This window comes from Crassostrea angulata, chromosome 7, assembly GCF_025612915.1.
Source record: "Crassostrea angulata isolate pt1a10 chromosome 7, ASM2561291v2, whole genome shotgun sequence".
NCBI classification, from domain to species: Eukaryota; Metazoa; Mollusca; class Bivalvia; order Ostreida; family Ostreidae; genus Magallana; species Magallana angulata.
In genome coordinates, this window is record NC_069117.1 from 41,234,082 (window position 1) to 41,261,640 (window position 27,559).

At 31.6% G+C, this 27,559-nt stretch overlaps 4 protein-coding genes and 1 pseudogene across 4 annotated transcripts; all 5 read left to right on the top strand.

Annotated features, from left to right (window-relative positions):
• Positions 1-537: 537 nt before the first annotated feature.
• Positions 538-2,003, top strand: LOC128192789 (uncharacterized). Its single transcript, XM_052865756.1, has 4 exons — positions 538-560; positions 644-696; positions 931-1,059; positions 1,156-2,003. The coding sequence occupies exons 1-4, from the start codon at positions 538-540 to the stop codon at positions 2,001-2,003; spliced, it is 1,053 nt and encodes a 350-aa protein (XP_052721716.1).
• Positions 2,004-5,679: 3,676 nt separating this feature from the next.
• On the top strand, positions 5,680-8,191 carry LOC128156460 (uncharacterized). Its single transcript, XM_052818622.1, has 4 exons — positions 5,680-5,747; positions 5,826-5,878; positions 6,116-6,244; positions 6,342-8,191. Exons 1-4 carry the CDS (start codon positions 5,725-5,727, stop codon positions 7,199-7,201), a joined length of 1,065 nt encoding a protein of 354 aa, XP_052674582.1. The 5' UTR covers positions 5,680-5,724; the 3' UTR covers positions 7,202-8,191.
• A 4,838-nt stretch (positions 8,192-13,029) lies between these two features.
• LOC128191344 (uncharacterized) lies at positions 13,030-15,043 on the top strand. Its single transcript, XM_052863415.1, has 4 exons — positions 13,030-13,058; positions 13,143-13,201; positions 13,430-13,561; positions 13,686-15,043. Exons 1-4 carry the CDS (start codon positions 13,030-13,032, stop codon positions 14,987-14,989), a joined length of 1,524 nt encoding a protein of 507 aa, XP_052719375.1. The 3' UTR covers positions 14,990-15,043.
• Positions 15,044-20,421: 5,378 nt separating this feature from the next.
• LOC128192139 (uncharacterized) lies at positions 20,422-21,495 on the top strand (annotated as a pseudogene).
• Positions 21,496-23,628: 2,133 nt separating this feature from the next.
• Positions 23,629-27,511, top strand: LOC128155574 (platelet endothelial aggregation receptor 1-like). The gene is made up of 7 exons (XM_052817341.1): positions 23,629-23,759; positions 23,847-23,893; positions 23,997-24,128; positions 25,865-25,895; positions 26,000-26,046; positions 26,140-26,271; positions 26,757-27,511. Exons 1-7 carry the CDS (start codon positions 23,653-23,655, stop codon positions 27,482-27,484), a joined length of 1,224 nt encoding a protein of 407 aa, XP_052673301.1. The 5' UTR covers positions 23,629-23,652; the 3' UTR covers positions 27,485-27,511.
• Positions 27,512-27,559: the final 48 nt, after the last annotated feature.

Sequence of the window (27,559 nt, forward strand, 5' to 3'; positions counted from 1 at the left end):
GTTGAATTATGGAATACCGGTATATTTAAATTTGCCGTTGTTGATTTCTGCCGTATTAACACTTTATCTGTTCTTAATACTTATGAAGATATACTATATAACTAAGTTATAATATGTATGCATTAAAATTATTTCCAATATAACCAGTTATATCGGTTTACCCTCTCACTGTCATTTTTAGAAAGCCTGTGAGGTTTTTTTAATAACCGGAATAGACATGAACTTCAACTCTAAATTTTGAAAATTTTTGTTCAAACCTGTACATATGCTTTCGAGGTTATAGATATTTAAATCAATATTGATTCGTGTCGATGATTCCTGCAAACTTATAATCTTGTGCGCCTAGTTTCTTAGAGTTAAACCAATATATTTGTAACCATTTAAAAGCATATATATTCAATGTAATTTTGAAATTGGAATAACGATATATCTTTATTGATATAATGAGGGCATACGTCAATTAAATAATTTTGAATGCACAGTACTTCCTTGTGTGTTTATAGCAATGTTATATTCAACATTTTATGTTTAAAAACTATGTGCGAGGAATCAGATACGAGGTATGTATTTTTTTTAAATTATTCCTGTACAGTCGCTTTTATTTGTAAAAAAAAATTACCCTATACATTTATGATTGTTTTAGGGATGGCGTTATCTGTTGTTATAACTACTACCACAACGGATCAGCATGTGTTCGTAAGTCATTTAAATGTTTTTAAATAATTTTCATAAATAGTCTTGGACTTTGTTTAAGATCGAAATTGGTCTTCTTCATTTTTTTTAATGAGCCAAAATACTGATCTTTCTAAGTTTGATAATTGAATCAGTTGACAACATCATTTTATATCAAGAGTATATAAAACAGTGTATCTCATTTCAAATATAAGAACAGCACCCTTTATTTATGTTATTTTAATGAAATACCTTCAGGTTGTCTCCCGGGATATTATAGTAATGATTGTAAACGTGAGTGTCAATATCCCAGTTATGGCTATCAATGCTACAAAAAGTGTGAATGTGTAGTGAAGTCTTGCCATCATGTCATAGGATGCTTAGCGGGTAATTTCCGTATTTACTTATTATCTTTACACGTCATTTTTTAAAACATGAAATAAGCAATGGTTACATGGCTGTGCATCATTTTCTTCTTTTCAGATTATAGACAAAGTTCACAATTTCCAACTGAAAGTCCGGAAACATTTAGTACTCAACATGTCCAAATTTACCATAAAACGCATTTGCTTGGAAATTTGTCCTCAAGTACTGAAAAACTTCAATACCGTAGTTACAGCATAACAAACACAAAGACATTCAGAATTTTAAATAGTTTTACTACTGATTCAAATATAATTGATGCTTCAATGCCTGCTCCAAAAAGCATTCTATTTGATACTAATATTATATTGATAACAATAGGGGGTGTAATTGCACTACTTCTTAGTATTCTCGTTGTACAACAGTGTTTAAAATTTCGCTTAAAACGGAGAAAGTATGCACAACAGATGTCTCTGAAACGAAGTTCAATAAAAGAGGAAGAAAGGTATCATGAGATAAACGAATCGTTAATGACCGTAGGACAATATGATAACCGCAATGATCCCCAAGAACTTGGCAAATACTACGAACTTCAAATATCAGATCAGGCTTCTGCTGCCCCATATGAAAAGATGGAAACCGAGTTACAATATCAAGAAATAAACGAATCTTCTGTATTGTCATCAACGAGTTCAGTCTCATGTTACGGCAATACATCATATCCAGTACCTGATAAAAGATGCATCTTTGTAAATGTTTTAGATTCCAGTCCTGCAAAATTTAAAACATCCTCTGAAGAAAGCCATGTAAATTTGACTAATGGAAGCAGCAAGAAAGATAAAAGTGAATCATCAGAATATCTAGATCCTATTTTTGATGCACAGATTTATGAAAACACATCAAAAGGTTGTGATACCGGTACCAATAACGATACGTATTTAGATGTTACACATGAATCAGTTCTCTAATTTATTTTGTTTCCATTTTCTTTAGAGAAATTATATTCTATGTGCTATACAAATTTAGCAATTCAACATCTTGGAACAGGATTGGCTAACCTAGACGAATTACACTGCAACTAACAAAACATTACAATGAACGTTATGAAAATTACTTTAACATGAAACTTCAAATTAGGCAAATTCCAGCTTCCTCTGGGATTAAATGGTGTATTTAATTATAAGCTGCGCTAACTCCATCGATCGCACCGTAAGGCATATTACACGATACCCTGTTGTTTATGTCTCATATTTTTTCTAGGGTGAAAGTAACAATAATTGGTTTAGAAGTGCAATTTCTCACAAATATTATTACGTTTTCTGTATTTGTATAATTTAAATGCAATGATAGTATACAAGTGAGATGTATTTACACAACAAATTCAAAAATACATTTGAGGTGATAAATAAGACAACATACATTTACCATAACAAATAATTTTTATATATATATATATATATATATATATATATATATATATATATATATATATATATATATATATATATATATATATATATATATATATATATATATATATTGTAAATAAAAAGATTTTAGCTACGAAAAGGTTTGTGCTTTTTACAAGTTGCAATATTTATTATTTATCATCATATAATTCAATTCTAGTCAGAATACCATACAGTGTATCAAAATTTATCAAACACTGCCAATTGTAAAACATATCAGTTGGAGGACGTACTGAAAGAGGGCTAATACATGGTGTAGAACGTTTTATGGGGGGTTTTTTTCATGCATATGTTTGATGTAGATTATGAATTAAATCAATCTTCTAACATGATATTCATTCGAATTTGTTATCTGTTATGTTAAAACTAGTATTTAGTAAAGAAATAATTACATCATTTCACAAACTAAAGCATTCATTTCTTTTTCCAGCGAAAATTTAAACAAACGGAATTTGTTTTAGAAATGGATAAGGTCGTTTTACCGGTAACAAATACATATAGGTTATTACATGGCAATTTTTATATCGAACACTATATTAGCCCTCGGTCGCTGTATATCAACCCTCGAGCCTGACGGTTCTCTGGCTGTTATACAGCGACCGAGAGCCAATATAGGATGCGATATAAAAATTGTCATGTTATATGATATATTATATTTTAAATAAAAATTATTACGGAAATAATTTAGAAAAAACATCATGTGAGAACACTTTATTATTTAGAAGTCGCTTCACGACTATACTTCCCTGAAATTTTTGGGGCAGCTTTTTGTATTCCAAGCTGACGTCATACTCGGAGATCGAAGTTGAACGACACATACCGAACGCTACATCATAATAGCCGATGATTAACGGAAAGGGGTTTAATATAACATCCGAAGATTGCCAGAGAGGCTGTGATTTAAATCTTATATCACACCCCTAGAATTTATATCACACGGGAAGGCAAATTTTCGGTTTTTATCGCACAGGGCGGAAAAGGGTATATTTTTTATAAGTATACGAAATATGCAAGTTTTTAATAATTTTCAGAATAATAATTGAAAAATAACGAAGTTTTTAAAAATCCGTTTTTTGTAATTCTACATTTTAAATGAATATCATTTCCATGCGTAGAGTTGTTTAACATTTGCACGATTTTTTACAACATTGCTTACAAATTAAAAATATGACCCCATCTATGTTGCTAAAAGTACAAGGCAAAGAAAATAAAAGTGTCAAAACACTTCAGTCTAACTGAAAATGTGTAAATGATTTAGGGTCAAGATCTAGAAAATGAAAGGGGCCTACAGGTTTATTAAATTCAGGATATAAAATACTTTTAATGATGTTTCGTAACAATAGCTTTGTTTAAAAGGTTGTACGGAGGCTTAAACACAGTGAAAAATAATGTTTTAAACTGTTATTTTCGAGAAAATATGAAGAACTCAATAACAATTGATGTCCATTTCTACTAATAAAATGTATCTGAAATGCCTCAAACACGCCATTAAACAAGCCCATGACCTTCTCTGAAAATGATTTCAAATTGAATTTAGGTATATTATCGGGATTACTTTTTTCCATAACTTATTATAGAATGTCAGAGTTTGTTTCATTTCCTACATATTTTTCAAGCTGTAAAGTACGGGGGGATATTCACCAATCAATTATGATGACATAATAGATCTAGCACCTAAAAGAATACCTAATCCTGATATTTGTCCGTCAACTATCTTTGATCTTTTTTATATAACATGTTTGACTTCTCGGTTGAAAACACCAAGATATTTGTCCTTATGTAACATGATATCGATGTGATATTATGTCGCGCTCTGCCTTAAACATCGGGCGACATAACACTTCAGAGCTTCCCTGTCACCTGATGGCAAATGTTGGTGAATGTCGCTCTCGAAGCCATCCTATGTATGTGTATGTATAATGTCAACGAACTGTATTTAGACTTTTTCATTGGAAAGGAAACGGGTCCGTAAATTTCCCTTGATCTTTCGCAAAGAAGTTGAAGACAGAGAAAAAATGACTACTTCAATTTTCAGCGAAATATTTCCTCTTCTTAGTCATATTCCACAACATTTATAAAAATGAAGTGGTCAATGAAAATAATTATCAAGAATTACGTTTAAGATAATACAATTTTAGACCAAAACAGCCTAAATGGTAAGTGAACTTCAGATGTTATACAACATCTGAAACACGCCAGTTTCCATACTTATAAGGGTTATAAATTTATTGTATTATAGAACATATAAACTGTTTAAAACAATGATAATGGAATATGCATAAGGGAAATGACTCGGATATTTTTAAAATACTACGAGATGATACCCCGCGCAAGCGCGGGAATTAACACTCTACACATTATTATAATGTAATGCTTAATATGTTGAATCAATTTTTTTTTCATTTTTGTGCACACTTTGTCCAAATGTTTCTTTGTTTAAATCCTTTAAAATTGAATTTAAAAAAAACTGCATTGATGGATACTTAGAGAAGTGGGCAGGGATGAAAAATCGAAACTGAAATGGATAATATACTCATGTACATGGACGTTGCCTTCATCCGGTTTATTGAAGCTGACTTTAAACAAATAAACTTATTCTACATGTTTTTATTTTAAATCAGTGAATAAGTATATAGTGTATCTCTCTCTAAATTTGGTTCGTTAGGTCAATTTTCAATATAATATTAATTTCTATAACTTTCGCAAATAATAATTTCAGATAAAAATAAACAATCTGGAGGGCGGGAGGGAGGCATCCGCATTAAACTTTCCCGTTTTATGCATACATCATTTATTCATACAGTATAGCAATCGCAACTTCCCGAGAAGTTGCGATTGACAGTATATAGACGTAGAATACATTTATCTGTTCATTAATGTTTAAGGTGTACAACCAGTCTTGGTATGAAAGTGTATGAATTCAAATTAAAACACGCTAGGTTATGCATTATCCATTTGCATGCATGTTTCAATCCAAAGTTGTCTTTATTTATTTTTTTATTGTATTTCTTGTTTATAGAATAAGTTTTTAAAATCACTATTGTGCGGTACAGTTTGTGTACTAAGTAACATCATCGGTTAGGTCATATCTGTATTGTTTTGAATAACAATATATCTTTATTGATATGATGAACGCATGCGTCAATTCAATTATTTTGAATGCACAATACTTCCTTGTGCTTACAGCAATGTCATAATCCACATTTCATGTTTTAAAAATATGTGCGAGGAATCGGTAACGAAGTATGTATTTTTTTTATTTGTTTCCGTACACTCGCTTTAATTTGTATAAATTACCTTATATATTTATGATTGTCCTAGGGATGGCGTTACCTGTTGTTATAACTACTACCACAACGGATCAGCATGTGTTCGTAAGTCATTTAAACGTTTTTTAAATAATTTTCATAAATAGTCTTGTACTTTGCTTAAGATCGAAATTGGTCTTCTTTATTTTTTTTTTAAATGAGCCAAACTACTGATATTTCTAAATTGAGTAATTGAATCAGTTGACAACATCATTTTATAAAAAGAGTATATAAAACAGTGTATCTCATTTCAAATATAAGAACAGCACCCTTTTTTATGTGATTTTTATGAAACACCTTCAGGTTGTCTCCCGGGATATTATGGAAATGATTGTACAAGTAAGTGTGAACATCCCAGTTATGGCGATCAGTGCTACAAGAGGTGTAAATGTGACCTTACGTCTTGCCATCATGTAACAGGATGCATAGCGGGTAATTTGCGTATTTTCATATCATCATTACACGTCATTTTTTCAAAGCATGAAATAAGCAATGCTTTCATGGCTGTGTGTCAATTTCTTCTTTTCAGATTATAATCAAAGATCACAATTTCCAACTGAAAGTCTGGAAACATTTAGTACTCAAGATGTCCCAATTTATCATGAAACGCATTCGTTTGGAAATGTTTCCTCAAATACTAAAAAACCTCAATACAGTAGTTACAGCATAACAAACACAAAGACCATCACAATATTAAACAGTAGCAGTACTGATTCAAATAAAGTTGATGCTTCAATGCCTACTCCTACAAATATTCAAATTGATACCAACATTTTAATAATAACAGTAGGGGGTGTAATTGCACTACTTCTTAGTATTCTAGTTGTACAGCATTGCTTAAAACTTCGTTTAAAACGGAGAAAGTATGCACAACAGATGTCTTTGAAACGAAGCCCATTCAAAGAGGAAGAGACGTATCAAGAGATAAACGAATCGTTAATGACCGTAGGACAATATAATAACCGCAATGATCATCAAGAACTTGGCAAATACTTTGAACTACAAACCTCAGATCAATCTTCTGCTGTGCCATATGAAAAGATGAAAACCGAGTTACAATATGAAGAAGTAAACGAATCTTCTGTGTTATCATCACCCACATGTAGTACAGATTCAAATAGCAGCAATAAATCATACCTAGTACCGAAGAAAAACAAGAGACGAAGCTACGTAGATGTTTTAGATACTAGCACTGAAAATACTCCAATTTCCGTTGAGGACATCCATACACCATTGAATGACAAACAAAGCAACAAAGATAAGAGTGAATCATCAGAATATTTAGATCCTATCATTGATGCAAACATTAATGAAAACGCATCACAAAGTTGTGATGTAGGAGGCAATAGTGATGCTTATTTAGATGTTACACATGAAACAATTGTTTAGTATAATTATTTAGTTCGAATTTTCTTTAAGGAAGAGGTCTTTTCTGGTTTTCGACTTGTCAAACATTAATTTGACTAACTGCTAATTATATCAAGATAAAAGGAAATCAAAGTAGTATATATTTTTTTCTTTCTTACTATCATACAACTTGGCATTGAAATACTAATCCATGTTTAGAATCTAACAAGGACTATATTTTTGGCGGAATATTGGCGTAGGAAAATATCACGTTTCGCAATTTCGAATTGCCGTAGATTAATGAGTCTGTTTTAGCATTTTTAAAACAATAATATTAATGTTAGATTTTTTAACTAATGTGAACTAATGAGATGATAATTCGGTGTCGGAATATGTTTTTAAAATATGATTTGCCAATCAAATTACATTTTATAAGCTTTTCAAAGCGCCCATTCTATACATAAGTTTGTGTGAAAAAATCACTGGACTCCGTTTTTCTCTCTTATTTAATGGTCAATATATTAGCTTTTCTGTCAATTTATATCTTTATATAAAGTCTTCAGAATACGTAAAAATCAGAAATATTTTAATATTGGAAGCATAAAAAATAATTAAAATATCTTCAAAAATTTAAGAAAATTAGAGGAAATGCGGGCTAAGCAATATCAATTTTAGTTTCAATATTTATTCCAATTTAGCTGTATAAGCGGATAGGCATTTTGATAATCTGTCATTTCACTGAAGAATAGATTCTTCATATCTTAAACAGATGTCCACATAACTGCAAAGAACTTCATTTATTTTTATCATCCTTTAAGTTCAGGAAAATGGTAGCTATATAGTGAGCTTGACCTGACCTTTATGTGAAAACAAGGAGGTCTAATTTGATTAAACTGATAGAATTATTTAGTTATATGATCTGTTTGATTGTGTCCAAATTTCATGATGTATGATAACGAGAAGACTCCTTCCTTAAGCAAATGTTCTTATGATTACAAGTTTTATACAATTAAGCTAAAGGCTGTATTTGGGTTGTTTCTGCATAATTAATAAAACAGATTTGCTAATTTGCCAATTCACAATTTTTTTAATGATCCTATTCTTTCAAATTGTTTCACAATATGAAAAATTATTTACAAGGCAACCTAAATTGCCTTGCATCTAAAAAAAAAAAACACTATGAACGTTGATGATATTATGTAAACTTGAAAATTTTAGTTAAGAAGGCCAAATTCGTTTCTTTTGATTGAAGGTGGGGGGGGGGGGGGTGGCATAAAATTATAATAGAAAAAAAAACTTTTTTTTCGACCATGTGTCAAAAACACTAACTCTAGTGTTCCTGCAAAGTTTCGTTAGAATCTATCATCTGGTTCGTTTTTTAGATCATCACAAAACACAAGTACAATTACTATAGAAATATAAACGAAATTCCAATTTTCCGCACTACGAAGCAGTATACTACAATAGACAATTCTACCATTTGGAATTTAAAAGTGATTATCTTAATATATCAAAATGCTCCTGATTCTGCTTTTTATCAGGAGTTTTACAAGCGTAGAGTAGTATTATAAATTCACTTCAAAATTAGAAAAAAAGAACACCGATGATAAAATATTCATGTTTTTAAAATTTCAAAGGCGTAGTTTTTACTTTATCTTTTATGACATTTCTTATAACGTACTCCAAAAAGCACGTCCACCATCGGAATAAAGTACCGTAAACAAAAAAAAAAATTCTTTACCCCCCACCCCTTAAAACTATCAATATTTCTGATTTTTTCTTTTCTGTTTTCAAATTTTAGGGATCAAAAACATTTATAAGAGGGTGTAAATATACGGTATTGTACAAAAATGTGCAAAGTATGCTAAAAAATTTAAGCTGTCCGCCTGACGGACATTTCAGCTGGATTGGGCTATACCTAGTTTAGCCTTGATCAACAGTCGAACAAATTATTACTTAATAGGTACTGGAGAAGATAATCTATATTCCTACGTGAACTTGTACAGCACAATACATGTTTGTCAGTGATGTTTGGAAACGGATTCAAATAGAACTTTGATTATTTCCTTTAATGAATTTTACACCCTGGTATTCAGCGTTTTGTTTCCTGTCGCGATCTCTCTATCAAAACACGGGTTCTTTTAAAAGATTTGATATACATTTGTTTCATTACAATTTTTTCTTTGTGCCCCTGATCTTTCTTCAGAGTAAATTTAATATGGTTTGCTGAAAGCAATTTAAAACAAATATCACGTTTTCCTGTAGCTGCAGATCTGTAGCTCTCTGGTTGAAAAAATTCGGATAGACATACCAGAGAGCTACAGTTCCAAGCGTTGTAAAAACCTCCGATTTACGCCGCCGTTTTTTGTGTCGCTCGCTTCGGGAATTATATCCGACTTTAAAAGCATTCAACCGCCTAAAAAATTGGATTTATTAATTAAACATATAGTTTACCCTAACTCTGCTAACTTTGTTTTCCTTTCAATGGTTCACAACGGCCATCTTTCGCCTTGGAATGTCATCGTTTTAAAAAACTCGCCTTATGACAACCATGTTTTCCTGTATCAAAATGTAAGTTAAAGATGTATATGCACAAAAAATTAAAAAATGGAACAATGACAAAACATGGTTACCATAACCAATAAATTGTGTTTATTTTATATAAATTAAAAGTAACCAATTTTATGGACCAAGCTTTTGCATTTCACAATAGTTTAGTTTAATTTAATTCAGTATAGTATTTATCATCCTCATATTCAATTGAAACATTGGGTTTTAATTAACATTCGTGAACATCAAGTTTTGAGGATTATAACAAAAAATCAGTTTCAAGGATGCGTTTCTTCGTGGACAATGATCTCATCAGTACAATGTGTAATAGAAATTCCACATGCTATGTACATTTAATTGTGCATTATATCACAAAATCGACAAAAATTTGCTTTCAACGAATATCGATGCAGTATATGACGTATTGTGTTTTAACTTCTTCATGGATAAGTATTGTTCAAGTGTTTGCCATTTTTATTCGTTGAAAATTTTGAAATATACTCTGCTAAAACTAGCATCAAGTTAGCAAATTATTACAGCATACCCAAAATCAAAGTGTTCATTTCCTTTTTCAGCTAAACTTTCAACAAGCGGAAACATATTTTGAATAATGGATTCTAATTTTTGCCCCAATGTATCAAATATGAAAAAATACATTAGTTTAGTGAACTAGCTTACGCATCCTTAAATAGTGTCAGAATTAAGCAAGTAAGATACAATGTAAATTAACTTCTCGTGTATTAACCTGGATTATATGCGCCCTGATTGTTAAGCATTTTAAGCAATTAGTTTAAGGGTGTACGGGGATGTATTTCATACACCTGCAGGCCACTTATCTTAAATTGATTATCTTCAGAGCGTTATTAAATATTAACTACACGTTTTATTTTTTTTTTTTGCAGTAGATTTATTACTGGTATCTTGAATACCGTTTCAAATTCAAAAGAAATTCCGCCTGTCTTGCATAAAGCATACCAACCAAAAAACGATTTGATGAATATGTAAATATATACCCATTGTTTTATCTGAAGGATATTTGCAGCTTCAAGGTAGAAAACACTGCCTATTTGTCAGAACTAAAAAAACAAAAATGATACATCGGGAGTAAATAGATTGCATTTTGACGTACCATGGCACAGCTAAATATGTGTGTAGGCAAGACTAAAATGTAACTTAATTTGATTCCTGCCCTGTTCCGTCCCGTTCTGGAGCTTGTTATTTAATTATGTGTTTCCTGTTGTCGATATCTCTTGATTTCTACCCTTAATTTCGTTGAAATGCACTTGAAAAATTTTAAAATGAGGGGAAAATGAACAATTGAATGTTTAAAGTGATGAAAACGGACCCACGCTGCATTGTTTTTGTGAAGTTATTTAAGACAACTTTCATTTTGAATCATGGTTTTGGTATTCACGTCCTACGTTTCCTTATGAATATGCTCACCTTTGATCCGATACCCGACTATAATTTTAAAATATAACAAGACACCACTTTTGTTTTTAAAAATTAAGTTTATATAAGTACAAATACATTTCAAAGTAGTTTAGCCCCCCCCCCCCCCCCTCCAAAAATAAAGAGCAGTTAAACAAGAGCAAATGGCTGTCAGACAATTGAATCCGTGCAATCTAAGAACAATCCAAGCAATGACTAAATTGTTACTGTTAATGTAGTCTCCTTTAGACCATCAAATATATGAAAATATAAACACAATATTTAACTTTATTATTGTCTGTCTGTTTTTGTTATACAGCGTCTTATTAGTATCTTTTTCCTTTGTCTACACAACGTCTTATCCTCCATATCCCAATAAATGGCAATGATAATGTATTATTGTCTTTTTATCCAATATAACGTTTTGATCATTTTAAAACTCAGGAAGACTATTGTATGTAAATGTCCTGTAAATTGATTAATAGAAATATAAAAGGCTCTGGAATGCTTTAAGGTCTGCTGGGGTAATAATTGTAAAGCGCTTTGAGAAATGCATTGCAATTTAAAAGCGCTTTATAAAAACTTGCAATTATTATTATTTATTTTAAAACAGCCTGGAAGACATAGTAGTTACAAACTTCTTTTTTTAATATTTTTATTACAATTCATTCATCTTATTTTTTTTAATAATTATTAATAAAACCCCTGTTGCATGCTTGACGGGCAATAACAAAAAGAATGGAAAAGTATCGTACAGTATTAAAGAATGGAAGTGTATTGTATTAAAACTCTGCACAGTTTGATAAAAACGCAATGAAAGAATACACTCTTGTCTGCATTTCATTATCATTTGTTAATGAATAATAAAATTATGAGAAATATTGTAAGATATATTTTTCTTATCATAGTATAGTTGACATGTTTATATCCTTTCTTTCTACGAACGTCTTTACCTTTATTCATATAAATTGGTGTAGCATGAGTGTGTTATTAGAACGTCTTTGAAAACTCAATTTTTCTATCACTTTAATGTAAGTTGAAGATTATATCTTCTAGTGATTTAATTTTTCATAGAAATCTGATTCAAAACCGTCATATTATGCATAAAAAGAAGGGATTTTTTTTTTATATACTTCAAAACAATCGTCAAGATTGTTAAAAAATATTAGGCATCCCACAGTCGGTTCAAAAATATGTACTTATGTCTAATAACTGCAGTAGTTTCTACTGTGTACTGATCTGTTTAATTTGTATATATCTATCATGTGTAATCTTATTTCTCTAGGACTAATTAAATTTCATGAGAGAGAGAGAGAGAGAGAGAGACCAAATGTGTGTTAGTCTAAAACATGTACCTTCACGTATGTCCCTCATTTTTCTAAGTTTACTTTTTACAAAAAAGTAATATTTCAAATTTGAGTGTGTTTTTAAGCCAATTAAGGTACTACATGTAGTATACTGTACAATCATTAGTGGAGAAATGTAATATGTCAATATGATCACTTCTAACTCGTAGAAACTTTAAAAATGTGTAATAAGGGAATTCAAATAAAATTGGTCAATCAGTTTTGTTTAGTAAGAAAAATTTCAATGACATTTTTGCTGAAATTCTTGTTCATATTGTTCATACACTGTGATAAAAACCCTATAAAATGAATATTTCTTTGCACTTTTTATAAATCTTTAAAAGTTTGTAAACGCCTAACATTTATCGGAAGTTTTGATTTCTCGACACAGTAAACAATAAGCAAACGTCAAATTAACTCAACTTTAATACAACATCGTTTTGATAACCATTTCAATCCGGTGTTTACGAAAGCGTAGCCATGTATTTCTAAATTAGACATTTCCTTGTGTATGCAATGTGAAAAAGGATATTTCAATAAAACATGTGTAAGGAAAATGAACCAGAAGCGAGGTATGTGGTTGATGGTTATTTTTTGTCAATTGAAAGATTTAATCACTATTGATTTTTCAATTATCATATACATGATTTTTCCAGGAATGGGACTTCGTCTACGTGTTGTTATAACAGTTACTACAACGGATCGGAATGTGTTCGTGAGTACTTAATAACATATTCACATCTTGCTACGAAATCTATTAAAGACTTATTGTACATGTAGGTCATAACACGCATTTTACTTAAATGTACTATTTCCTCATTTTTGATATTCATTTCTAGTACAAATTTTTTTTTTTGTACATAATGTTTAAAACATTATTTTTAAAATTAATAGCAAAATACAGCAATTTACACATTTAATCAACATTTTGACACGGTAATAGGTTGTCCTGCTGGGTTTTATGGAAATAATTGTATCCATCATTGCAAGAATGGATTTTATGGCTTGGATTGCATCAAACAGTGTGCTTGCAAACAACCCCTTAATTGCCATCATATAATAGGGTGTTCAACAGGTAATCTTCGTTATTTAATCAAAAAAATATTAAATTCAGTCAACTGAAAAATTGCAGTTTATTAAATATAATACATAAGACTTTAACAGGAAAATATTTAAAAGTAAAAAGGTTTTAATTTCAGATTATCCTGGTAATGAGAGTTCAAGCATTCCCAATAGAGATTCAGAAAATTCTAGTATCCTTCATGTCACACTTGACTCCGTTACCAATCCTGTTGGAGGTTCTAATAAAGAGAATACGTATATTCTTCCTGATACTAAAGTCACTGGAATCACAAGGACGATCACAAAATCAAGTAGTGTCAGCACTAAGACGATAAAACCCGATGCCCCAGTCACCACAACTACCGGCAATTCCCTCGATACCAACCTTTTCTTATTGGCAATAGGTGGTGTAATCGCACTGTTTCTAGGTGTTATCATGGTTCAGCTTTGCATAAAACTACGTACAAAACGAAGAAAGTATTCACACCAAATATCCGCGAAACAGCATTCAGCAACAGAAGAAGAAACGTATCAAGAAATTAACGAATCTTTAATAGCCGTACAGCATTTAAACGATAATCATAATGAACATCGACAAGTTGGAAAGTATTATGAACTACACACATCGGGTCAGCCTACATCTGTGCCATATGATAGGATAAAAAATCAACTACAATATCTAGAGATAATCGATGACTCTTTGGTAGCATCGACCAACAGTCCCGATTCAAATAACAGCGCAACATCATATCTTAAACCAAAGACCAACAAAAAACAAAGTAACTTAGATAATATGGACTCTTCAGAAATAATAGCTATTTCTGAACAAAACAATCAGAATGATCTTCAACAAGTTAGCAATTACACTGAATTGCAGCCAAAAAACTCACTCACAACCGAGCTTTATAAACAGATACACACCAACGTACAACATAAAGACATCGACGAGACTATTCATGACTTGTCAACGAGTTCTGGCTCTAATAAGAGCAACACATCTTACTTAAAACCAAAACCAAATGCGAGACACAGCTATATGGAGGTAACAAGTTCTGATCTAACAGAAGGTGGAAAATCTGTTGAAGAAAGACGTGTTTCCATAACAGACGACAGTAGCAACCGTGTGTCGTCACAATATCTAGATCCTATTCATGACTTGTCAACGAGTTCTGGCTCTAATAAGAGCAACACATCTTACTTAAAACCAAAACCAAATGCGAGACACAGCTATATGGAGGTAGCAAGTTCTGATCTAACAGAAGGTGGAAAATCTGTTGAAGAAAGACGTGTTTCCATAACAGACGACAGTAGCAACCGTGTGTCGTCACAATATCTAGATCCTATTTATGATCCACATCTTGAAGAAAACGTATCCAAGAGCCAAGATTCCATTGACACTAGCGATGCGTATCTGGATGTTATTAATGAGACATTTCTCTAAAAACGTGTAACTCTTTACAAGTCTTTTTAATTATGCTTTTACTTGCTGCTTCAATGTTTTGATTTTAAAGCATTTATTCTATTTTTCTGTTTAATAAAAATTTTATTGTTTGTCTGACGTAATACATAGGTAAGTGTTGCTGAAGTATCATTGAATGCGTGTACTACGAGATTCGCTTATCCAGTATAAACTTTATTAGGCTAACCATAAACCACAGATTTTAATAAGACGTTGTATAGGAATTTGGCAATTGGTATATAAAGAGCATGCTTATGAGAAATAAGTGGAGACATTAGCACGTAGTTTAGGCGGGAAATTAGTTACTTCCAATCTCGTTAACGAGACAAGATGAACAAGGGTAACATCTTTGGTACAGGAAATACTTTATTTTAAATTGATGCAATATATTGACACTTAAAGTTGGTACTTGTTTCACAAAAAATATGCTGAGAAAGTTGATCTTGCCTTGAACAGTTGAATACATCGAGCGAAGTTTACTTGATTACGGGCCGCCGGAAGGCGGTCCGTTATTTGATATACATTTGAATATTGTAACTGCGTTTCTACGGGTTAGCTTTTTGTTTACAGAATTAAAACTTTGCTTATTTTTATGAATTAAAAGTAAATATGCATGAAGAAATGTTTTCTGCCTTTTCAGTCATAGACTGTCGTGTTAGGTATAGACTGGTCCTCTGTCTCTATCGTACGTAATTGCGCATATCAGACATGCATTGCCAGTCTAGTGTTAGGTGCGTTTTTATCGAGACTATAATCTATTCAGGAAATTTCGGATTTTTTCATTCTTTTCGAAACAATGCATCGGGATCGGTAAACTGGACATAAAGACCCAAATGACATGAAATTTTATATAAATGATATTACTTCATACTATATGTGGCAATAGTCATACAATTACCGTTAGAAATGCTTACGGTAACGAACTCGATTCTTAATAATAGTATACAGTTGTTGACTGGTGTCGAGGGCAACAGTTGATCTGTCGGACCGGCTCGTAAACTGTTGCTTACGGCCGAAGGCCGCTGGCAACAGTTTGCGAGCCGGTCCGACAGATCAACTGTTGCCCGAGACACAGTCAACAACTGTTTTGTTATACCCCTTCTACTCAATAACACGTTTTCGCGGAATGTGACGTCACCGGTCAAGAGTCTTTTTTAACAGTCGATTTTAACAGTTCCAATCTAACAGTTCAAGTCCAAGAGTCAAAATGCTGGACTTTTTTCGTATAGAATAATATAGTACATGTAACTGTTTTACAGGGGTATAACAATAGTAAAATGTTAAACTTCAAACCGTGTTACTGAAAATTGAAAACTGAAAAAGTTATATTAAAATTTACCATAAAAATTAGTACAACCAACTAGTTGTTTTTTTCTTTAAGATTTGTTTTTTCTATAAACAACCAATGATGATGATTCATACAACAATTATATTTTTGCGGCCCATTTGACGCTTGCATCAATATGATTTCTTGTTGCCTATTGTGCTATATATACTCCTTGATATCCGATATATCGAAAAATGATTGTATAGACTATAGGGTTTTATTTACTTACTAGCATCACATGTGTAATGTAGAAACACTTTTAGCAAGCATTATCATAAACCATACCCAGCAAGTTCTATGTACGCGAGGGGGTGAGAAAGACCTAATATATTAAAATGAAGATAAGTACTTTCATACAGGAATAATACAGTTGGGTTTTTTTTTAATTTTTCCATAAACGTTCATTATATGTCATTCAGTATACAATTGCTTACATGAATTGTATTATTTATTGAAAATTATAGTACTCTCCAGCGGTATTATTTTATCTATTTTGTTCTTGGTAATAACAAAGACATTACTTTTTTCTGATACAATCCGTGACAAAAAGCTGTTTATATCAATCGTTACATTTGTATATGCATGTAATGGTTGTATAACTAAGGTACCAAATATTGGTTGATTAATTTTTTAAATTGTACATTTATACATATTTATTTCTCCTTTGATATTGTGTGACGGGGGATAGGTTTTTTTTTTAATTCAATATATTGTTTAGTTTTTAAATAAACTTTATTTAATTTTGATCTGTTCTGGTTTAATTTTCTCTTTTAATTAAATACTACTGCGTGCATCAAAAGTACTATTTATTAAAGATTGTAGTACTATCCAGCAGTGTTGCTTATGTTAGAATGTTTTATGTGTAAATAATGCATCCATATTACATGAAGTATTTCATACATCTTACCTTAATACTAGTATGTAAATGTATATATTTCCGAGACTAAGCAAGTCCGTAACAGATCTGTAAAATCAACATTGGCTGTTGCGTAGCAATATATAAAAATAAACGAGATTTTTTCTGCGTTAAGCTTTTGGTTGTGATTTTTTTTTATTAAAAAAACTGACGTAAAGTGAATCACTAAACGAACAAACAAATAGCCAAATAATATAACCTGAATAATATTAATAAAATATGGATACTTTGAGTTTCTTATGCATTAAATATAGATCGGAAAACTCAGCGTTTTAAATTTGTTTACATTCAGAAGAGCATTAGTGGTCAAATAAATCTACTAAACTTAATAAGCTTGTATGTGAGGGTTCTTAATATACGGCAAAAATATATTCAAGTTTGCTCAAGCAGACAAGAGAAAAAAACTTAATGAGACTGTCTGCGCCCGATCTTCAATGATCAAGGGCACAATAAGTTGAAAAAGAATAAACTCTCATGAAAGCTATTGAACTGTCAATAATATGTGTGGGTCATTTGCTCCGCATTAAAACAGTCCGATCCTCTCACTTGTACATGTACATGTACTTGTGAATAATATTCAATTATTGAACGAGTACATGTAATTGAGAAATATTCAATTCTGAATTTCATTCAGATCACTAGAGCAAAACTATACGTACAAGATAAGAGCCATTCGTGTACATGTTTGACGTATAAGGAGCGATAAATCGCACAAGCTGATAAATTGATACTCTCCTATATAATTTTTTTTTTATATATAATGTCAATTTTATTTTTTTTTTGGTCCTGTTCATCCTATATGTTATAACAAACAGCGGAATATCTTATACCTATGTACAGAATAACAAAAGGTTCTCTTTGAGTGATATATAGGCGTTTATCTTTAACCAACCATTGGTGTAGACCCATGCAGTCATTGGATTAATAAACCTACACAAATTTATAGCTCTTTGAATTTTAACCTAAAATGAACAAGAATAAAATTCCTACAGCTTTTAAAGAACAAAGCTCATAAGCATCTGGGAGAAGGCTCAAAACCAAAGAAATTCATTCAAAATAATCGAGTAAACAGTTGACACAATGACATCAGATTAAATAGCTTGCATAGATGATCAGATTATTAAAATTACATTAGATGATATGTTCATGCATTTTATAATGGAAGAAGGTTTACTTAAACGTGGCCAATATGACTTGATTTATGTTGAGTGCGTGCTAACTCCAAAAAAAACAACGCATTCAGAGATAGACAAACAGGTGAGACAGACATTTTTTAGACAAATTGTAACAAAATTACCTCCTTAAGGTTATTTCACAAATTTGATTTTAATTATAAAGTCTGTTACTACATTCTTTTACATATAAACCACAGCATTCTTATGGTCTTTAATTTGATGGTTATAACATGTTCGAAATTTCTCTCTCAATTGTTGGTGTCGTCTTTTCAATTGTTGCTTCCTGTTGTAGTTTCTTGTATAGTATGAATGTTTGTGGTACGATTGTGGTCTTCATTTTGAGGACAATGACAAAATCCTTGATCATTGTAGATTGATTCGAACGTTCTCCTGTGACGTATTGTTACATTATTGCACATGTGCGAAACACACACCCTTGCAGATCGTGCATTGACAAATTGGACTTCAGAAAACGGAGTGGGTTTTTTTAGAATCTGACGAAAGCGGTGTTTAGTTGTTTATACTTTTTTTGATTTATTATCACTTATCTACTGTATTGGATACAGTGCGACAGTGGTCTACAGGAAGATGCAAACAATGTGCACTCTGTATGAGCGGCACACGTGTTCGATGTGCATGCATATGCGAAATAAGACAGCACAGCAGTGTCGAAATTGCAGGTACAATTGATCTTATATATATAAAACAAAACAATCTTTTGCTTTTTATTGAACGTTGTTTCCTTTATTTATCGTGTATTACATTGAGTAGCTCTATCATTCAGGAGTTCATGTAACCTAAATGCCTCGATCGGAAGGTAGCCGAACCTAACTTTCTCGGCCTGTATATATACCCAAGTGGTAGTTGAGAAGCCATAGAAACTAACCTGGCGACATTATGTTTTTGAAATGCATGTCAGCTTTAAACGTGCGTGGAAAAAACTATCTAGCAAATACACAATACGGAACAAACTTTACCTCAATGTTGTTTTTACCGTAGATTCAACGTATATTTTATGTAATTTTGAAACTGTTGTGCAACGTTAATATTTTACTTATGACTCAAAATTGATTCTCAATGTAAATTATATGTTGAAGTAGTGTACCCAAAGTGCGAAACAAAATCAAAGTACTGAAGTACTGACGGGGTTGATTTTATCGATCATCATTTATTATCTTGCATGGCAATTAGTTTCTAGTCTGTATTTGAATTATGCACTTTTTTTATAATATGTATAATATGGATTTTTAGACTTTTCTGTCAAGAAGTTCGAGAAACCCCATATGAACCATGTTGTATAATATTTAAAGATGGATTTTAAACTATGTATTAGTTATCGAAAACATTCTAAAAATTGTATTGATCCAAGCACTATTGATATAGAACTCTAGTCTCGTTCAACTAGACGTTCGGCTGTCTCTGTTAATATCCGAGCCTCTCTGCTTGTCGGATATTTACGGAGACAGCCGAGCGTTTGGTTGAACGAGACTATATTAAACTCTGGCGTAGAAATACATGAGACTACAAAAATATCTAACTTGTTCGTATTATATAAAATCTTACTATTTTCAAAGTGTTTATAGATAAGTTTCTTTGAAAACAATGCTTTAGCATACTGTACATCGATTTTTTCTATTATTTTCAAGAACTAAGTCTTGTCAGCGGCGGTGATTTGTGCTTAGGTCCAAACACTGTTTCACTTTCGGTTTGCCAGAGTGACTGCATAGGAGAGATGATTAAAATCAACTCCCAAAAAGGAACGCACTAGATATAAAATTATTGAGGAAATTAATGAAACCTGTTACAAACAATCAAGGACCAACTTTATTATTATTCATCAAAAACTCTCTCTCTCTCTCTCTCTCTCTCTCTCTCTCTCTCTCTCTCTCTCTCTCTCTATATATATATATATATATATATATATATATATATATGTATATATAAAGAGTGTCATAACTAGTCTCTCAGTTAAAAATACATATTTATTGTGCGAATTATGGTGTACGTACGAGCTTTTCTCTTGCTGGTTATTTTTCCTGCTTTTCATAACGCAACACGACGTCAAGGTATCTGTGATTATTTTGGAAGAAGGTACATGTAAGAATTTATTCCACGTTTTTTTTAAAAACAAGACATTGAGTTGGTTATAGGGTATTTAAACTGTTAATCTGTATATTTCATTTGTTGTAGAACGTGTTGCTCGGATTATCACTTGGTTGGAGGATCTTGTGAAGGTTAGATGTGTTCGAAGAATACATATTATACGTCTTTTTCAGTAAAATTATTAGCTTTTAATTCTAAAAGAACTGTTTTGGGTTTTTTTTAGCCTGTCCCGTGGGATACATTGGTTTTAATTGTACTCGTTCATGCCCTTATCCATTATATGGACAATTTTGTTTCAAAGAATGTCACTGCAGCCAATCAGAATGTGACCACATTAATGGTTGTAAAAAATATGGTAAGCCATTTATATTACTAGTATTTTTCTGATGGATTGTTCATTTAGACCGTATAGCATATTTTCTTGACTGCGTTCATCAAAACACGTCTTCAAGTCCTCAAATATAAAATTTACTATTTAACAGTAAAACTGTTGTTATATTCTTCAAATGATTTTTAAAAGTATGAATTGAATAAGCAGGTTTCCGCTTATATTCATTTTGCTGGTTTATGAATTTGGTTTTTAGGCACCACAGATTCAACAGTACCAGCAAGATCTACAACACCAATGAGCAGTAAATCCTCCATAAGTAATGTAAGTGATCATCTTATTACCGTACCAATTAAGACAAAGTATAACCCCTCCATCACAAACTATTGCACTGAATTCAACTCGACCACAATCATTATGATTATTGGAGGAATCGTTATTTTATTATTAATTTTGATAATCATCTTTCAAATTTATGAGAGAAATTGTAAAAATCAGGAAATAAAACGACCAGCTGTTCATGTACAGAGTAGACTATATGAGGACACCACAGAGCCGGCACACCGTTTTATTAACGACTTTTATGGGAGGATGGAGGCCAACAGTCTTCAAGCATCGGGCACAACGGAGGACATATAACTCTTTGAGATCGCACCGATCATGTTCCATTTGCAAAGATATAACACAGCCGTCTGGCTTTGGTTAGGAAGAATTTTTTTTAGGAAAAAAGGAAAGAACCCGAGGTGCCCAGCAGTATTTTACTCAAATGACGGAAAAAGTTCTGTTTCTGTCGATAGCAACGCACAACTATACTTAAAAAAGAATATCATATCCACCTGTGAGGCAAAGAACGAAACAGTTTTAAGTTGTATATATGTGTATATTAATAGCAGTCCTTTTACTAGGCAGCCCATATTTGAATGCAATTCACAACTATGATAAAACTCATTGAAAACTCACGAATGCAATTCGATGTATTAATATTTGAAATAGTTTTAAAAATTAGAACTTCTCTAAAAGTTAAATTTTCATTTTGTTCATGATTTTGTCTTTCTCTATCAACATTCTTTTCATCATGTGTATTTTTTTTATATTCGTTTATATATTAGATCTTATAACAATAAAACATAGACGGAAAAATAATTGTTTGTACCTTGTATATCCATTCTAAAGGGGCGACCTGATTTTGAAAATTGAATCATTTTGTTTTGTGATTTGAAAATTAGAACATTTGGAACTATTCGAACGGTCAAAGAAACTTTAAAAAACAATTGCAAAAAACAACTTGAAGAGACCAATGAATGCAATCAATCCGTCTGAGAGAGCAAGAAGTTACTTAAACATGTCTGCAGAATGAACACTTTTAAAACATAGCAAATAATAAATCATTAGAAATACAAAGCCTCTATACGGCTGTCAAAAATAAATTTATGAAAAATAAAAAAAGTAAATATGATAGATAGTTCTATCACAAGCCAAGCACCATAATGATAGAGGTTTTATTTCAGGGGGATTTATCTTTTCATCTATAAATGATAAAACCATAAATTGTCAGCCTTAACCAAAAAACAACACTTCCTGTTTGGAAATGTTTTCTAGAACAATACGTCGCTGACATTTTCCATATAAGAAACCGCCTACAGATTTTTAAATCTAAATGCATTGATAATGCATGGGAATTTAAAATAAAACATAACTCGAATACCTTATCTGATAAGTTTCAAAAGAAATTAAACTTAAATGCATGAAGTCATTGCAGGAAGACTAACAACGATATGCCCCAAATTTTCAGCCTTCAAGGGTGAGCCTGAAATAAAAACGTTTATGAAAGTTATCGAAACGAACCGTGTGTTGATCTTTGCAGATAGCTTCCCATCAAAACTCTTTGTTCCTCTCATTTATATATTGTGAAAGATATCCTTATTTCGTCTTTAAAGAAAAGATAAGAACGATTCGTAATCATATTCTGCTCAAAAGAGACGATAGTTTTTTTTAAAACGGATTATATCTTAACGTCTGATCTGCATGTTTTAACTTCGATGCTATGATTTTGAACTTCGTAAACCTACTATAGAAGCAAACAACATGCATCAAGATATACATTTGGCTCATAAAGTCTAGATATACAAACTGTTTTCTAAAGGTCATGCTTTTTAAAGAGATTTCAATATCTAGAATTACATGTGTGATACTGTGAATAAAAAATGCCACACTCTAAAAAGATGTGTGAACTCTTTTTAGGTTCAATATTTAATTATGTCATTTATCTCTGCGCCCCTATATGCATTCAAACGAGTCCATATCTTACAACAATCATTTTAAACTTATAATTATTATTATAGTAACCAATAAACAAAATAAAGGTTACTTATAACTCATAGTAGTATAATGAAAATGTAGGCTAAATATGCGACATGATATAATCAGGTAAAGGCGAAAAGTATATTCTGGGGGGAATGGAGAGGTCAACTTCTGAATATATTTCTATCATTTTAATTTGTTACAGATTAACAAGTATTATATAATAATCTATGATAATTTATGACGAAATTGAATTACATGTATGTAAGAAAGGCTCTTTTTAGTTTAAACTCATTTAAGGAAATTATTAAAATCTACTTCAGTTCAAACAACTGCCCACTTCAGCATTATTCACCAAAACGCAACATACAGGGAAACCAAGTGTTTCCAAATATGAACGCTCTGTTGTCATTTCCTCACTTACGAGTAATATAACGGTGTCATTAATAAAATGATGTAATCTTTGGTTGGTAAATAATGTCTCTAGTGTAAAACATGATCAATTTACGAACATTTTCTCATTATTCATACTTTTTGGTTATCGTTTTCAATGAGAAAACACGATGTCAAGGTGACTGTGACAATGGTTTAACCAGCCCTGGGTAAGTTCATTTTACAATATTTTACAATAAGATCATTGAATGATATTGTTTTGTATTGTATTAAACGCGCTTTGTTCTTATTTACAGCGGAAAATGTTGTGCAAATTATTACATGGTTAATGGAAGTTGTCAAGGTTAGAAGCATTTGATTAATAAGTTACTGTTTTGTCAAAATGTAGTTGGAGTTTAGCCGTAAATATTATTTGAAGTTATAGCTATGATATTTTTCTGTTTCAGTCTGTCCTGTGGGATACTTTGGTAGTGAATGTACGGTTCCATGTTATTATCCGACATTTGGAATGCTTTGTAAGCAGAAATGTGAATGCAACATAACAGACTGTAATCATATGTATGGCTGTGAAAGTGATGGTAAGACATGCCAGCGGATTTTCGTTCCTGATATTTTTTTCATAATTGGTTTGACCACAAAATTAATGTAACTTTATACCTCAAAGGGGCATGGTCACGATTTTGGTCAAATTCTATTTTTAAGAGTTGTTTTTTTTTTATTTACAATGTTTTAGAAATGCATTTCTAATGATCAAGTAAAATTTGAGAGTCATTCGTAGAGTTATAAGCAAGATACAGGGCTCACAATTCTTTGTCATGTAAACAAGACTCGTGCCCTGTTTTTATTTACATAGGTTCGATATACCAGTAAAACTTTTTTTCCCAGCTTATTTGTCTATCTTTTTATTTATTTCATATTTATATATCTATTTTTTAAACAGTTCCTTACGTTTAACACAATTTTTATTTCAACGTTCCAAATTAATGTAAACAAACGCTTTGTTCACAAAGTGAAGAATTTCAAGCTCTGTAACTCACTTATAACTTAACAAATAACACTCAAATTTCGATTGCCTATTAAAAATGGCTTTCTGAAGCATTGTAAGTATTAAAATCGAAAAAATTAATTTTTGGCCAAATTTATTTTAACATCATTGAATGCATTTGCAATTTCTTCAATGATGCATTTGCAGACTCTCTAGATCTGCCATTATAAAGTACAAAAAGACATACATGGACGCATATGCTTCATTAGTTCAAAACCTAAACTTTCTTTTAACAGACGTAATGTTCGAGATAACGTCCAGTGGGCAACCGCAGCAAGAAGACAAAACACAACCAGAAGCGGTGACAGACCTTATCGATACAGACCGTAACAAATTTCCCGGTCAGCAAATTAATTAATTGAAATATGATATCAAAGCATAAATTACAAGTTAAAAATTTGGCAACTTATTGGAAAGTTAGGGAAAAATCACAGAATATTCATGGAAGGTACCAAAAGCAAATATGTGCATGCGATTCAGGCTCTAAAGTATAGTGAAAAAACCAAAAATCATGATATAACTTTCTTTCTTGATTTCTATACTTTAAATTTACCTGGTATTTGCTATCTCAAATAAGAATGAATAGATTGGATTTTTGTGAAAACGATAATACCCGAATAACCTTCATTCATTAGTTCTAAGTCGCAAATATTATTAATAATTAATTGTTAAAGTCATAAGAAACGCATCTTATTCATTTAATTTATGCAATTTATTAAAATGTATTATTGATTAATACGCATTAATATTTTTCTTATAGTTGTACCGTATACCCAGTGTTTTGTTCATAATTTATTTTTCGCTTTTTTTTTCGATCATTTTTACGCCTCAAACAAATGAAATAAACCGGATTTTTTCCGGCTATTTAGTTCAATAAAATAGTTCCAAAACTGACACTGCCATTTTTTTTTTACAAATGCACTTTTTTCAATAAATTTACAACACGTCAAAACACGGCAGAAATACTGCATTTCAATTGGCAAGGGAAAGCAGTTTTAAAGCATATGAGGAAATTTTGATAACATGTTCCTATCAATCAAATACCCTCTTTATCATAATCTCATTTGTGGGAAAACATGTTCTGGTATGGAATTTCATACATGAACATACTGTCGTTATTTCCTCACTTTCGAATTATGAAAATCGTATCATGTATGTATACAATTGTTGTTGGTATTTATTTTAATATGTTGTTTTGTGGAGAATATACCCTGCATGTGTACTTACTTTTTATTATTCTCGCCTTTTATGAAAAATCAACATGCAAAGGTGACTGTGACAACGACGAGACAAAATCTGGGTACGTATATGATGCTAGATATTTTTATTTACATAATGAAAAAGATAAAATGTATTTTAGATCCAATTTTGAATCCGTATATTTTGATTTCTATTTTTGTGTAGCGGAGGCTGTTGTACAAATTATTACATGGTTGATGGGCGTTGTGAAGGTAAAAAGCGTTAAAACATTAAATGGAAGATTTTACCAATATCAAGTTTTTATTTAGCGGAAGTCATATTTTCAGATTTTTTCTGATTTATAGCCTGTCCTGTAGGATATTTTGGTAGTAACTGTGGAGTTCCATGTCATTATCCGGCATTTGGACGGTTCTGTACAGACGAATGTGACTGCAATCAATCAGAATGTAATTATCGTTATGGTTGTAAAAGAGATGGTAAGAATTTATTTAAGTCTTATTCATAAATGCTCAAAAAACTCTGTTTTATGTTTTTGATAAGAAATACTTTAGACATGAAAATATATGCATAATAATAAAGAAAATATGCGATTTTTATTCAAATGTATTGATTTTTAATGATATGCATAGACGGGGCAAAACAGGACATATTCACATCTGCCAAAAACATGTTTTATTTCAGCAGCCTTTGTTGAATTTTTTTATTATACAAACTCTTATAGTGTTTAAATATTTTGATTTGATGTTCTTACATGGATTGTAATATAAATAAACATATTTACGAGTTATGGCAATTCAGGGTTACATTTTGAGTTGAAAATGTAAAAGTTCTTGCTTGTCCAAATGTAATTCACTTTATTGTTTTCAACTTTCTGAATCGTGAAGCAATCAGTATAATTTGCTCTGTTTGGTTTTATCACCGCATATTAACTGAATTTAGATTTCTCTTTCTTTTTTCATAGCGTCAACAGCGCCAATCAGAACTGCTGTTCAAAGTAATTCTTCCTCAAGAATCTTTATCAGCCACAGTTTCACTAAACATATTGTCACAACGTATCACCCCTCCAAAATTAATCCTTCCATTGAATTCAACTCAACGACACTTACTTTGATCATTGGCGGAGTCGTTATATTTTTCTTAATGGTAATAATAATCTTTCAAATTTACGAGAGAAATTGTAAAAATCGAGAAAGAAAAGTACCCGCTGTATATGTTCAGAGAAGTACATATGAGGACACTGCGGAGTCGGTATACTGTGACATCGACGACCGTTATGAAACTATGGAAACCAATAGTCCTCCAACTGTGCACAAAAGAGAGGACATACCACTCTGTGAGGTCACCTCAGATCCTCAATTGGTTCTGCATACACCGCTCAAGAATGATCCAACGGGGTCTTCCGGTCCTGGCTGGGAAGAATCTTCTGACGAGAAGAGTACAGAACCGGAAGTGTCCAGCAGCAATAGCACGTCAAGCGATGGGTCGTATTCAAAGCCAGTAACTACCGAGAATAAATATAAGTACGTTAAAATCATTGACTCGGCTGACAGAGATGGGATTGTTTGCATCGAAAGCAGTGAAACATCAGAAAGGGAAATAAACGTCTTGTCCACCCATGATACGGAAAACGAAACAGTTATAGGAGTCCATTCAAAGGACAATCCATATTTGGATGTGATTCACAATTGAGATGAAATCACTGAAAATTATAATACACTTTTTGTACATATATATGTTTGTGATGATTTCGAAACATCACTACAT

Bases quoted from the DNA above. Each gene is read 5' to 3' on its own strand.
- LOC128192789 (XM_052865756.1), top strand. From the start codon at position 538: ATGTGCGAGGAATCAGATACGAG. The intron at 561-643 runs GTATGTATTTTT...TGATTGTTTTAG, and splicing joins TGCGAGGAATCAGATACGAG to GGATGGCGTTATCTGTTGTT. The intron at 1,060-1,155 runs GTAATTTCCGTA...TCTTCTTTTCAG, and splicing joins TGTCATAGGATGCTTAGCGG to ATTATAGACAAAGTTCACAA.
- LOC128156460 (XM_052818622.1), top strand. From the start codon at position 5,725: ATGTGCGAGGAATCGGTAACGAA. The intron at 5,879-6,115 runs GTAAGTCATTTA...AAACACCTTCAG, and splicing joins CAACGGATCAGCATGTGTTC to GTTGTCTCCCGGGATATTAT. The intron at 6,245-6,341 runs GTAATTTGCGTA...TCTTCTTTTCAG, and splicing joins TGTAACAGGATGCATAGCGG to ATTATAATCAAAGATCACAA.
- LOC128191344 (XM_052863415.1), top strand. From the start codon at position 13,030: ATGTGTAAGGAAAATGAACCAGAAGCGAG. The intron at 13,059-13,142 runs GTATGTGGTTGA...TGATTTTTCCAG, and splicing joins GAAAATGAACCAGAAGCGAG to GAATGGGACTTCGTCTACGT. The intron at 13,562-13,685 runs GTAATCTTCGTT...TTTTAATTTCAG, and splicing joins TATAATAGGGTGTTCAACAG to ATTATCCTGGTAATGAGAGT.
- LOC128155574 (XM_052817341.1), top strand. From the start codon at position 23,653: ATGATCAATTTACGAACATTTTCTCATTATTCATACTTTTTGGTTATC. The intron at 23,894-23,996 runs GTTAGAAGCATT...TTTCTGTTTCAG, and splicing joins GGTTAATGGAAGTTGTCAAG to TCTGTCCTGTGGGATACTTT. The intron at 26,272-26,756 runs GTAAGAATTTAT...CTTTTTTCATAG, and splicing joins TTATGGTTGTAAAAGAGATG to CGTCAACAGCGCCAATCAGA.